Source organism: Brachycentrus maculatus, unplaced genomic scaffold (genome assembly GCF_059751285.1).
Source record: "Brachycentrus maculatus isolate JH-2025_06_01 unplaced genomic scaffold, ASM5975128v1 h1tg000067l, whole genome shotgun sequence".
In the NCBI taxonomy this organism is placed as follows: domain Eukaryota; kingdom Metazoa; phylum Arthropoda; class Insecta; order Trichoptera; family Brachycentridae; genus Brachycentrus; species Brachycentrus maculatus.
This window is the reverse complement of record NW_028280821.1, coordinates 12406-26558: the sequence shown is the minus strand read 5'-3', so window position 1 is coordinate 26558 and position 14153 is coordinate 12406. Positions and strand designations below refer to the sequence as shown.

The 14153-nt window shown below is 31.8% G+C and overlaps 1 protein-coding gene across 1 annotated transcript in view; it reads left to right on the top strand.

Annotated features, from left to right (window-relative positions):
- Positions 1–13713, top strand: part of LOC148311325 (uncharacterized) — a gene marked incomplete at its 3' end in the record, with an annotated part of 84766 nt that extends 71053 nt beyond the window's left edge. The window contains exon 3 of the mRNA XM_088256795.1: positions 13504–13713. Within this exon, the coding sequence (XP_088112921.1) occupies positions 13504–13713 (210 nt within the window). The remainder of the gene's footprint in view (positions 1–13503) is intronic.
- Between the last annotated feature and the right edge of the window lie 440 nt (positions 13714–14153).

The window sequence follows — 14153 nt, the reverse complement described above, 5'->3', positions numbered from 1 at the left end:
AGGGTCAGGAGAAGAAGATGAAAGTGATGCCAAATTGAACCGACCAATAGATAATTTTTTGTTGGTGGGAAGATATTTCTTTGTAGCAATAAGCTCACCAATATACGTATTTATTTTATGTACATGGAGTTTAAATACATAAATAAAAAGAAAAGCATTTTAGCCATCAATGATTTCGTAAATTTGCTCTGTGAGTTTTTGTTTAAATATGAGTCAATTCTTTTCTTTACAAATTTTATCGAGGCAATTATATTAGTGCACAAATTTGTCGATGCTTATAAAGTAACTTTGCTCATAACAAGTTAATTATAAACATGGCACCATTCAGCGGGGTGAAGTATTCGCTTATTAAGGCAAAGTTTACCTCTATAAATTATAACAAGCTTTCTTACACACCTATTCGCTTTTCTACTCAAAGCACAACACAATGTTCAAGTTTGCGAGTCAAAGCATGTGTTTACGTCTGGCGACACCGAATTTAGAATGTATAACATGCTGTATAAGATGTATAATAGCGAACTCGCTCTGTTCGTGGAAAGTATAATCATAAATAAATGAGAGACTGGGTATGTTCAGTGTTCGGGTGAACATTAGCGGCTTAATAACACGAACCTCTATTGTTTTAAACAGCGCCTTTCTCAAAATTTATTTCACAAGTATTTCGCAACAAGAACTGAACATAAATCCCGATTGAAAGGGAATAGGTGTTCTTCCTTTTGATTTACTATTGACTTAGTTATTTATATCGGAAAGTTAGTAATATATTAGATACCGGAGGGTAATAAATACTATGTCTTCTCTAGAGCACATTTTTTACAGATTTCAATTATAAATGAACTGGTGGAAAATGGTGTTTTTTTTTACTATTAGAGTCCTAAACCTTTTGCGCCTTCATAATTTAGTGACTATCGCGTTTGACTACTATACCCAGCTTTGATTCCTAGGGGAGTCAAAATAAGTGATTTTACTATTAATGATTCCAGCAGTCGTACCTGAAGCAGCAGCAGGACTGATCACCTTTTGCCTTCATATAATTGCGTATCAAAATATGATTCAGTGTCTTATATACCATTGGATATATATAAGGGTAAGAAAACATTCCTAAATCATCTTAACGCACCTTTCCTTATTTCTTCGAACATACATATATCGCTCACTCCTTTCAAGAACGTCATAAATCAAAAATCGTCAATTTTCAGTTGTGCATGTTTTCGGAATGCCCAGAAAGTGTACTATATTACAGCAAAAGCGGCATATTTTTAACTTAATATTTACCCGCTACAGGGCAGAAAGTGTTGTTTTTGCATTTTGAAGAATAGGTATCGTTTAAGTATTTTTAAAAATATACTAGATATTTTTCAAATGGAGAAAAAACATTCAAGTTTTACCTAAAAAGATCTGTTACACAGTAAAAAGTTCAACAAGTGGCTTGATATTTATTTTTAATACATTGTATTATATTGTTAAACTTTAAAAACGTTCTACTGAAAAATCAAGTTTTTTGATTTATGACGTTCTTGAAAGGAGTGAGCGATATCATACATTTTTTATGGCATATTTATCTGGAAAATTGTATTTCGACTACCCCCAATCTAAATTAATCCTTCTTTTTCTTCTTTTACTTAAAAGTAAAAGGATGTTTTCGTTATATTTAGATTAAATGATCCAAACCGCGTAAATAACTCTTGAGGGAAATATTTACAAAAACTTCCCCTTCTCCAACGGGGTATTGGAAATGGGCCTCGGTCAAGAACCCACATCTTCCCGTAATACCTTGTATAAAAGGCAACTTTAGTATTGTAGTTTACCACATTGGCCTTTCCGTATATTATGGAAACTGTTATTGGGAATTGTTATTTGGTGTTTCGGTCGCTGAATGTGATATTTAAGTATGAACTAAAAGTTTGTTATAAGGTCGTCCTGCGTTACACTGCGGTTACGCATGGTAACGTGAGGTATTGGCAGTGACATGTGGTATTAAGTTCAATTGTCGGTTGAACTACAATACTATTATATATTATTTTCATTATAATTTATTGAACTTATTAAACTTTATAAAATTATATAACTTAGTTTTAACCACTTTTTTATTACTACAATTTAACCTACCGGTTTCGACAACAACCTTATTATCATCAGGGTTTATTTTAATTCAAAAACATTAAAATACTCTCACCAAAAACTTCCACACACTTTTTTTAATTAAAATTAACACTGATGATGACAAGGTTCTTCTCGAAACCGGTAGGTTAAATTGTATTAATAAAAAAGTGGTTAAAACTAAGATATTTAATTTTATAAAGTTTATAAAATGCGCCCCAAAGTATCTGCGGAAAACATTCAAGAAAAAAATAATAAAACATTCAATTTATTGTTTCGGCATTTACTTTGTGGTAAAACATCTTGAAGTAGTTGTTTTTTTAGTCAAGTGGTAAAAAGTGTTTTTTTTCTAAATAATTTCGTAATGTTTTAAACTAAATTTCGTCCTTTAAATTTATAAGTTTAGCATTCACATAGGTAAACGATCTCGGATAGGTATATTTTTCGAAAATTTTAGTGGAGTTTTAAGTAAAATAATAAAAATTGAAAAGTTCTTTAATTGAGGCAGTTTAATCGACAAACCAAGCGCAATTTGATGACTCGTTCCCTGACTATCGGTGGTTTATTTTTTGTATCTATTTATTTATCAATTGTTTCATAATTAGATTTATAAAAAAAGTTAAGTTTGACCTTTCAGACTGAGTGGTAGTCCAATTGCATTGTACGGCCAATAGGTAGACCACCAAAGAGAAGGATTGACAGCTCAAATTGACATCGCATGAGGCTTATCGCTCTTGAAAACGGTCCACAAGGCTTACACCAAGATGAAGATAAAGAAGGAGTTTTCATAGCATTTCAAAAAAATCACCCTGATTTGATTGCATTAAGAACCTATTTGTATGTGAATATAAAATTTTAAGAATGAAAAACTTTAAAAATTTGAAATACGTAAATTGTAAAGAGCCCTTGAGGAGATTTCTCACGAAAACGGTGCAACTAAAATTTGCCTTATTTATTATTTTTAATTTAAATATACGAAATAAAAAGACAATTCTTTGCAAAAATGTTAGCAGTAAGATTGCAACGCTATTTACTAACTTCAGATTCAAAATGGTAAATATTCGCATTGCCTCTTGCACTACGGAAATATACTGCTCGAAGTTTTCTTGACTTAGCTCTGTTTGCACTGCCAATAAAAATATACAGGAACATCACGTTACTTCCTACGAGATATTTTAGATTCAGAAACAATGGTTCCAAAATATTTTGGAAATTGACCAGTCTCTTTTTTGCATATGTGATATTTAGAACTCGATAGTAACTTTTTGTAGGACAAGCTGTAGCTACCCATGCATCGATGTAGCTCAGTCTGGTTAAATGGAAAAGACAGGAAATAGAAACCACACATTCGTGATATGTTTCATTTTACAATTTTTGTGAATATATAAAATAATTAGAGACAAAACAAAGAGTTCATGCACTCGTGGAAGCCTGGGTATAACAGACATCAATCGGTATAGGAAAAACAATTGGGATGGTATAGCCACATAAGACGCAAAGAACTTTAATTATTTTAAGCCAGGCAATCGCCATGGATCTTCTTCGAAAGACATACATGTAGAGGGAGAACATAAGATTCATGGATGCTTCAGAAACATAACATGATTTGAAGGCATGACCTAGAAGGACCTAAAACCTGAGGACGAGAAGAACTGACCGAGTCTACAAAGATGATAAGTCTACAATGATGATAAGTTGGGATGGAGTCAGGAAGAAGAATGCATAAAATAAAAAAAATATTTCAGATGTCTTTAAGAAATGAGGTAATTTCATGGGATAGGGGTATGTCTTTGAAGCCGTATAAATTCTAGAAGACCTTTATTTTCCAGTCTCACTTTTTTTTGTCACATCCTTAATATTTTTATCATTATCCAATATCAGTCTACCATTCTATCCAATATCAGTCTACCAGACTATAAGTTGAAATATGAGGAAAGAATAATTTTGTTTAAATATAAAAATAAATATAATTTGAACGATTCAAACCTTTGGGAATACTAGTACTTCTCCAGCCATTCTATAAATCTTCAGGTGAAATGTGAAAATGGCGACATCAAAATGAAAATAAATCTTTTTTATTTGAAGTAAACACGTGTTGGCAAACAAAATTGTCGATTTATTTGAATAACTTCTCGGCCCACTTTCGAGTAATATCATTAAATTTCAAATTAATGCTGGAAGAAACTGAACTCGATTTGTGTGAGGGTAATTTTTTTACGAAGTTATTTCAATATCGCATTAACTTTTTTTGTGTTTTCTTGAAGATTATGTAGAAAATAACGGAGTTGTAAATTAAATAATTTATATTGAACGTGCTCTCTTTCTTTCAGAAATAATTTTGCCTTGGATTAAAATATCGAATAACGAATTCAGAAAACATCATTTGATATTTTAAAAGCCTTATTAAACAATGATTATTTTTTATAAATAAAACGAAAATGGTGAATTGTACTTTTTGTCATTATATATATATATATATATATATATATATATATATATATATATATATATATATATATATATATATATATATATATATATATACGTATAAAAACTCTCACTCATCCGTCCTCTTATTTCAAATGCTGTATAAAGTTCAAACTTTGATGTATTACTAGTCTATTTTTGGTTGGTTAGATGATATTGTTTGTTTATAATAAGCCCACGAATATACATTTATTATGTACAAGAAGTTTAATTAATAAATAACTAAAATAAAGTTGAACTCCATTTTTTTTAAGGAATTTGATGAAATTAAATTACTAAGAGTAGTTTCTAAATTTCACTGTTTCGAGTACGGGTATTCTATTCCAAATTCTACTTTGGTAGCTCTTTTGACTTATTACATTTTTTTAAACAATAAATTTAATAGTTTTAAATGTAAAGTAAAAATTCAGCTATAGGATTTTTGTATTCGCGAAACTTGAAAAGAGAGGATGGATTGAAATGAAAATTAAAAAAAACACAGACTTACGTTGAAGCAGAGAAACATATGTGGTTTTTAGAAGTGAAAAGACACCCCTGATTTAGAACTGCAATTCGTACTTGTAGAAGTTGCCTCGAGGTACATCGTAATATGGAAGAAAGATAAAGATTTTATTTTACTCTACAAACTACTAAAGATTAAATGTGTTGTTTATTGATTTTGTTTCAAATGTTTCTTTTTAGTTTCGTGCTTTGAGATTTTTGCACAACTATGATATTTTTAATTTTCAATATTTATGGATGAATACAATTCATTCAGTTGACATTTTCTCATACTTATGTACCTTAATTTTACGATAATTTACAGACTCTACACTAATTGTTTAAAGATATCTTTTACATAATTTTTATACAAAAAATGGCTGAATGAAGTCCAGCAGTAGCATGTAACTGTGTTTTCGAGTAGTGCCACATATTCCTTCCAATTTCATGCGAATCTCGTAAAGGAATGGAAACAAAAATCGATGCTATTCCGCTCGATCGGCATTTTACTGATTGCGGTTTCGCTTCCCATGTTCATTCACCGTCTCCCGAATTAAGATTGAAAATAGTCCTTAGCTCCCCCACGTTCCCGATTCCCGATTCCCGCTACACTAGAACGGTCTCGATATCCCCTGGAATCAGACGATTGGACCATATTTCAGTAATTGACTCGGTACACTCCATCCAAAGTCACGTTTCAAACTAATTGAACCCTTCCTTGAGCTGGGAAATAAAGTTGAGATTGGAATCAATGACAACTGTACCGGACATATAAAGTTAGTCAGCAAACACGTAAAAAAATCAAATCACTTTATTCTTATCTTATTTCATCCTATTTACTATCCTTAATCGGAAATCCGCAATTTTCTATATTACATAGTCCTGTGTGTAGGTTAATACTAGTATTACACTACACACACACACACACGGTTATACTTTATTGCTTTTTTTAAACTTTGTAAATTACAATTTTGTACACTTTTTTTTCTTATTTGACCATTTAGGGCACAAGTTCTAAAACTGTTTAAGTCAAGCGCCACCTGCCAAAATAATCGTCGATTTAGGAAACGATTTTGCCAGAATATTATTTTACATCTAGAGGGGATGAATACAAATATGTTGGCCAATTCCCAGTCCTTCATTCTGTCCTAGAGCTGGTAGTATCCCGTAGAATATCTCTCCAGTGCCCACTGGAGAGATATTTTTTTGAGAATCCAAAATTAAATTTATTTGCCCATTAACGGGACATCGCTGATTTAGAACAATATTATTCTTACCCATTCGAAATATTTTGTGGATAATGAAAACCAAATGTTTAAGAATAAATAATTTTTTTAATCAATATGCAAATACAATTAGACTTACAAATATAATTTAGTAAATCATACTTAAAAACAAAAACGGGATTCTAAACAAAAAAATACCCCAAAATAATAATGATTGCTTGTAATGTAAAATAAGAATATAAAATTCTGTATTCTAACTTTTAAGGCTGCGGTTTTTTTACACGGTATATATGTATGTATTTCTATTTTTTGACGCAGATGAATATTTTTAACGTATTTATAAGTTGAGTGATTAAGGAATAAAAATTGAAAAGCATCTGTGAAATTAAAAAGAGTTTAAAGGTTATATTTTGATTTTAGGGAACAAATGAAGCTTGTGAACAATTGTAGAATAACTGGGTTTTGAATGGGTTGATTGGAAAATTGTTGAATGGGAAATTGTATTGTCTGCTTAAAATTGAGTATTTTAAACCTCAAGTATTAATATCAACCCCGGAACTGGCCCACTATGAAATGTTTGCCATCAAATAATATCACTAATGTCGGCTGAAAAATGTAGCAACATAATATTTCAGGAAAAGCGTGCAGGGTAATATTACAAAACACGACTTGTACCGCGGCTCTCGCGTACGGGTTCCTCCTTCTCCTGTATGCTTATATGATACGCCATCTATGGATATGTACGAACGTGACAGGAAAATATTTGACAACGCCCCTGACAGATGGCGGTACCTTGCTGCCTCCGATCGTGACCGGCCTCAGCTACGAAGCTGCGACGCCGCGAATGTATGATGTTGCCAGATATGAAATTATTTCTTTCTCGATTCTCCCGGCACACTCGTACTTGTGGACTTGGAGACGAGCCGAATTCCTGAAAGGGTGTCGATTACTTTCTATCTTGCCTAACATTTATTGCCGACATTTCCGTAATTGGATGATGCATTACCGCTGTAAAAAGGGTTTTTGAGACATTTTTCTTATTACCTAAAAGCTTATGTGTGTACGCAACATCTTAACTAAGATGACATTATAAACCTTATGATTTATTTGTCAAAAATATCTCCCTGAAAAATGATTTATCTTTTTAAACATCTTTTGTAAAAGAAACCTCGAAAAATAAAAAATAAAATCGCCCTCTGTAGTTTAAAAATGAAGAAAATAATAATACATTCCTCGAAAATTTAATAAGAAAACCAAATTAAACATAAAAAAAATGTTTATATCAATTTCTTTAAAAATATTTGAAAAATCACTTTAATTAACCAGTTCTCCATTCTTCAAGTTTCATCATATAAAAATTAATCTCTGAAAGAAATCAAGAAAAAAACGCCATCTGTATTTTTAAAATGAAGAAATACAATGTATTTTTCGATAAGTATTTTACTAGACGAACTAAATAATACGTAAAAAAGTTTTATTAAATTCTTTAAAACATATTTTCACAAAATCACTTTAATTAACTAGCTACCCATTCTTCAAATATCATCCTCTAAAAATTTTCTGTTGTAGACACTATCGTTTCTTTTGCTTCATTGTAATTAAATATCTCTTGTTACTTAGTAAATATTTTTATCTAAATAACGAAACCTATCGATTTCAATGAAAATAAAATTAATTATTAAAATTTAAGCATGTTTTCAAATGAACATATTTTTTTGACTTTCACAACAAGCTACAGTTTAAAAAAAATATGTCGGCGTTAAAAAACACAAGATTCTTCTAAAAATATTATATAATCTATAATCTATACTCGTTTGTAATTTGCTTAATTATTCTCACTTTTAACTTTTTTCATAAGAGAATAGTTATTTTCCCATTTTGCGTTAAAAGTTTATGCTCTTATATTAACATTCGAAGACTTGACTTTAACCGGTTTCACGAATTTCGCCTTTTTATACAAATCGCTAGTCGCCCTTAAGTTGCTCGCTACATGTCTTGAATTCAAAATATCCTCCCTGAAGGTACGCTTCCTTAAAGATTGACGCTGACGCTGCGTCTGTAGAGTAAATGCTGCAGCCGCAACTGGATCAGTGTTATAATATGTTACTTGTGTTTAGAAAGAAACCCCGATTGACCCGATATCCCAAATTCGAAATGGAAATATTTTTTGTAGTAATTAAAACTTCTTTAGTAAATTCTTCGCCTTTAAGGCGGTGATTCCATATCGAAAGATAATGGATAGTGAAATTTCAAGGACGCGTCACGTTTATTAGGCACATTTTGCTTAATGAGATTAAAGGTTTATAACGTAGAGAGAAGGAGAAAGACAGTACATTTCAGGTCCACGGGATTAGAACAAAAGAGAGCGACATATACACAACAATACAGTAAGATAGTACCGCGCATACATGCGATGTAAATACACACATTAGACGCTATGTATGAACAGTGAGGTATCACGCTTTGCCTAAGTAACATATATCATTGTGTTTTGTGATTATTTACGTTTTTTACATAAATTGCATAAACGAACAGAATAGTTTTAGACACATTTTTTATCATTGTATTTCTTTCGAAATCCTCTTTCTCGCTGTCTCGCACACTTTTCATAAGAAGTTTTACTTGTATCACATGTACGGTGCTGCAAACTAATTTTTTCAAATTTTCATAAAAATTTGAATTTAACAATTTTTATAAAATAACTTAAAAATACCTCAAAAAATTAAAGCGCAATCTCAAAATTAACGCTTAAATAAAACGTTAGTATCACCTTACGTATGCATTTGACCATATTTATCGTACATCATACTGCCGCCGCTTCACTGGCGCTACAGACGCTTTTCTCGAGAAACCAACCTTAAGAATATAGAGGTATGCGTAAAATCCTTCGTCCACACAATATTAGTTCAGTGTACGCAAGAAAGGGTTATTTTCAGTTCACACGAACACTTTCAATCAAAAGGGTAGAGTTTTACTGGAGGGCTGGCAATTTCAAAAGTGCTTTGGGCCCAAAAAAATTATACAATTTATTCTATTACAGTATTTATTGTTGCCATTTCAAAAGTTATTTAGCAAATGTAACATAAAATTTATATTCTTATTCATTGTTTCTTTCAAATTTGTTGTGACAAAAATTGCAAAATGATATTTCTTCTATTTTTAATTCCAGTTTTATTTGGTTAATGTCACTTATTCTTAAAATGTATTATGAAACATGTTTCGATGCATTCTATGTTATTTTCAAACACCGTATGATGCGGATGCAAATGATCTGGAATACATCGAAACATGTGTCACAATAGATTTTAAGAAATAGTGGTATTTTTTTACCATGTATTTTTTTTATTAAAAATGGATAAATATTACTGTTAAGTCATTGCTGAATCAATTAATAAAATTATATTTCTTCTACTTGTCGAAAATTACAAGCGTTAGTAATAAACAGTGATACGAATTGTAAAAAAAAAACTACAAACAAAGGTTTTTCTATAACCGGATTATGTATCGTTTGAGACACATGTAACTTCGATTTGCTTACAGAATGCCTATACAGTTTGGATACCATGTTTTTATTTTATTTTTAATCCTTATCCGCACATACATATATAAGTGTTTTTTCAACCTATTTTTTTAAAACTTATTTCTGGACATGTATGGCAGGGCTCTTCACCTTTTCTTTGTTTATTTAATCATGATTATATTGTTTACATATGAAACAGTGCCCTATGCACCATTGAATGCGAATAAGGGTTAGAGAGAGAAAAAAAATAGCGAAAAATTGCGTAGAAAAATTAAACTTAAAAATAAAAACCTGAGCACCTTTTTAATGGTAACAGTAACATGTTTTATGCTACACAACGAATTATTTTTTTAAAGTATGTTTTATGGGAAAACGCGTTTCACATAAAGATTTTGCTCCTGGAACAAATTAAGTGCGTTATGCGAAGCATCACTTTATTAGAATTTGTCTGTTTTACTCAGAGAAACATAAAGGTTTAAATATATAAAAAAATAAGAATTATGTCCTCTGACTCCAATAAAAATGTCAAAAAATACGCCTACGGTTTGAAATCAGTCCATTAATTCTCAAGAACGCTCACCCAAATTAATTTAACATCTAGGTTTCACTTTTGCCGGCAAAACAACGCGGACATTACCATCAAAGTGAATGGCCTTACTTTCAAGCGTCATATACTTTGAATAGACACCATAACTGTAAACTTCGATTAGATTTCGCCAACTATAAGCAAACACGATTTTTGGTCGCCACAAAATGTCACATTAACCCAAAAGTCACATCCCATCGATCTGTTTTACTTTGTTGTGGAAACAACAGACATTAGTACCGCTACCCTTCGGCATTTTAGAAGGGCTAAGGGCTTTCTTAATAGTCCTGGTCTGGGATTTCTTTAAATAAATTACCAGTCCAGCTTGTGACCAGGAATAAAACATGGATCGTCTAAAGTAATAAATACATTTGTAAGCTTATATCGGTAACACGTCGGCAGCTCTTACGTTGATTAAACGTACGTTATGTAATTTCCATCGACCTGATTAAACAACTACCTACTTTATAAAAATCACCTATACCGCTTTAAATTTACACTCATTCTATCAATTTACAATATACATTCAAGCAAAAATATAAAATCTTCTTCTTACCCTTGTCTACACCCATTGGTGTATAGAGCACTGTATCGAAGCGACGCAGTGTTATCTTAATTGTTAATTGCATGAAGGCAAGGTGATCAGCCCTGCGCTTCTTGTACCAGTCCAGGGTGAAAATAAATAAATATGAGAGTGATGAAATCACCCATATTTATTTTGACCCCCTTGGGAATCGAACCCGGGACCTCCAGAATGGTAGCCAAACGCGCTGACTACTACAGTACGGAGGTGGACAAAAACGGTAAAACTAGTTTATGGGGCTAAAGACCTGAAAAAACTTGGCATAATCAAGTTTGTCAAATACTTGAAAATAGTCAGGTCTGGAGTCTGAATGATCGGCGGATATGTATGAGGAGTTGCGTGAACGTGGAAGAGGCAAATATTGTTTTGCAAAGACAGAGTTGTGTGGTGTACTATTCTCTCTGCCTACTCCTGCCGATAAGCGGTGTGATGGTTGGTTTAGTATTGTTTTATCTATTTTTTACATTTTGATTTTCAATTTATTATTTTTTTACATATTTGTGGATTGAAACATATTACAAACGTGTCCTATTTCCTTATTTTAAACAGACTAAGCTACAACAACGCATGCCCGAGTACAACCAGTAATAAATATTTTACTAAAATAGATGCCGAGGAAGGTCTTCACATATTCAAATAATACAATACTTATGAAAAACGTTTGTTAATTTACAAACAAAAGTTATATGAAATATATTTGCATTTTTATGTAGAAAAATAGTTGTGTAAAATATCTAAAGTTGTGTAAAATGAAGCTTACGGTATTACTTTCTTCAACACCCCGACCAATTGACGTACTGAATGTCAGCTTTATGGCAGGGGTTAGAGGTAGAATCCGAAAGCTCCACAATGAGTTTGTGCTACACGTTTGAATAATGGTCGTGCCTACCATTTGAATATGTATTATGGTATATACAGAGCTTTTGCCGCAAAGATGGCGAATTCGCGCCATTCGTTTCATTGTATTTTGCCATTTGAGAGATTTTAACAGAGGGAATTGCCAACATAACCGTATCCCCTCACTTAAGCACAACAAGGTATAGGAACGTGCCAAGAATGAAAGGATTTTTTGTTCTGCTAAGTATTTTCGGAAAAGTGGGAGAAATTCTAAATTATACCCCGGAAGTTGCCGTCGTTAATCTTGGTAATAAGATATAAATTCTTTCGGAAGAGAAACATTGATTCACCTAAATGGAAAAATAAAATACCTAGTACTAATAACGAATCCTTATAATTCATCGTTCAATTTATTTAATACTAATTACAAACTCTTCTTGAGACTGCCGATTTCAGAGTAACCATTATTGTCATGTCAACCATAGACTATAGAGTGTTATAATATCGTACTACAAAGTTAATAATGCTTTTAAAATGTAAAAGAAAAATTAAAAACTTTTATTTTAAATTTAAGTTTGTATTCAACTTAAATACCTTGCGTAAAGTCAACACAGAGGAAGACCGAGAAAAACATGGCACGATCAGGTATGCCAAATACTTGAAAGTGGTCAGGTTAGGAGTCGTAACAATCGGCGGGTATGTATGAGGAGATGCATAAACGTGGAAGAGGCGAAGAATGTTTGCAAGGACAGAGTGGTGTGGCGCTCTATTCTCTCTGCCTACCCCTGCGGGGAAGCGGCGTGATGGTTAGTTAGTAGTTAGTTAGTTTTGATAGTAGTTTGTTAAGTCAAAATTTTTCAAAAGTTGAATCTTAATCTAAACATTTTTATTCATTTATTATTATGTAAGACCATTTACCTGAGTAAAAAATGGCTTATAACCTGTCAAAGACTGGTTTGCCAACCTATGATAGCTCGTAAACCCAGTAAACCAAACTTCCATATTCTTCTTCATCTATGTTGAGGTATCAAAATGTTAAAATAATTCCTAAGTGAATAAACCAAGATTTGGAAACAACGATTTGCTGACATCCAAAATGTTCCAATTTATTTCAACAGATTTGACATAATATCCAACAAAAACAATGATTTAATATTTCCTTGTGCTAATATTAACGGAAAGAATAATAACATTAAGGCATTTTTAAATAATGAATGCTTAGATTAGCTTTAATTTTTTTTTAAATTCAACACTTGCATAGTATGTACTACTTATTGAGTTGTAATTCATTACACGCGATTACTTTCGAAATCAACTATAGTTTTTGAAACTAGTCGTGTGTAATGAAATAAAACCCAATAAACGGTATTGGAAAAGTGTTTAATTTATCAAACACTGCATTGATGCGGAATGCCTAGAAACACGTGTCACAGTAGATTTTAAGAAATAGTAGTATGTATTTACTAAGTAAAACATAAATTTTAAATGGATAGATTTTACCACAAAGAAACTGCCGAATCAATTAATGAAATTTATTTTTTTTAATAATCAACGTTCCACAAATTTAATGCCGGATCAATAAATAATATAGTGTAGCTTTTATTGTATTTAGATCTTTTTTTTTATTTTAAGTTACGTAAGTTTTTATAATTTTTTTTCAATGTTTCATGTTTCATGTTTCCAGAACCATGTGAGAAGACTTTCTGCCGCTTCGGGGCAACATGCGTAGTGGGCTCCGATATGCGCGCCCACTGTCAATGTCCTGCCCGATGTCCCACTAAGCGAGAGCCCGTATGCTCCACAGACGGGAGGACGTACCAGAATCAATGCGAACTTAGCAAAGAAAGCTGCGAACGGAGGCTCAATATAAGGAAACAGCACGAAGGCGAATGCAGTGAGTATCATTCATCAATAATAATAATTTTGAGTAATTTATTAAGTTCTTGAATGTTTTTCGCAGATACAGATTTGTGGCACATTTTATAAACTATATAAAATTAAACAACTTTGTTTTAATCACTTTTTTATTTTTAGTACCCACACTACCGGTTTCGACAAGAACCTTGTCATCATCAGGGTTTATTAAATTCTAAAACATTCAAAACATTAAAATACCCATAATTTATTGCATTCCCTTGCCAAAAACTTCCACACACTCCGTAAAAAATCAGGGTTTATTTATTTTATTTGTGGTAAAATGAAATATAATACATGGTACCTTGTGTTGTATAATAATATTGTGTAACACAAGGTTTCATACATCATTTTTCTGCACATTCTACTGCATTTTGACTATTTCATCCTTCTTATGTCAACTTTATGCGCCATTTATAA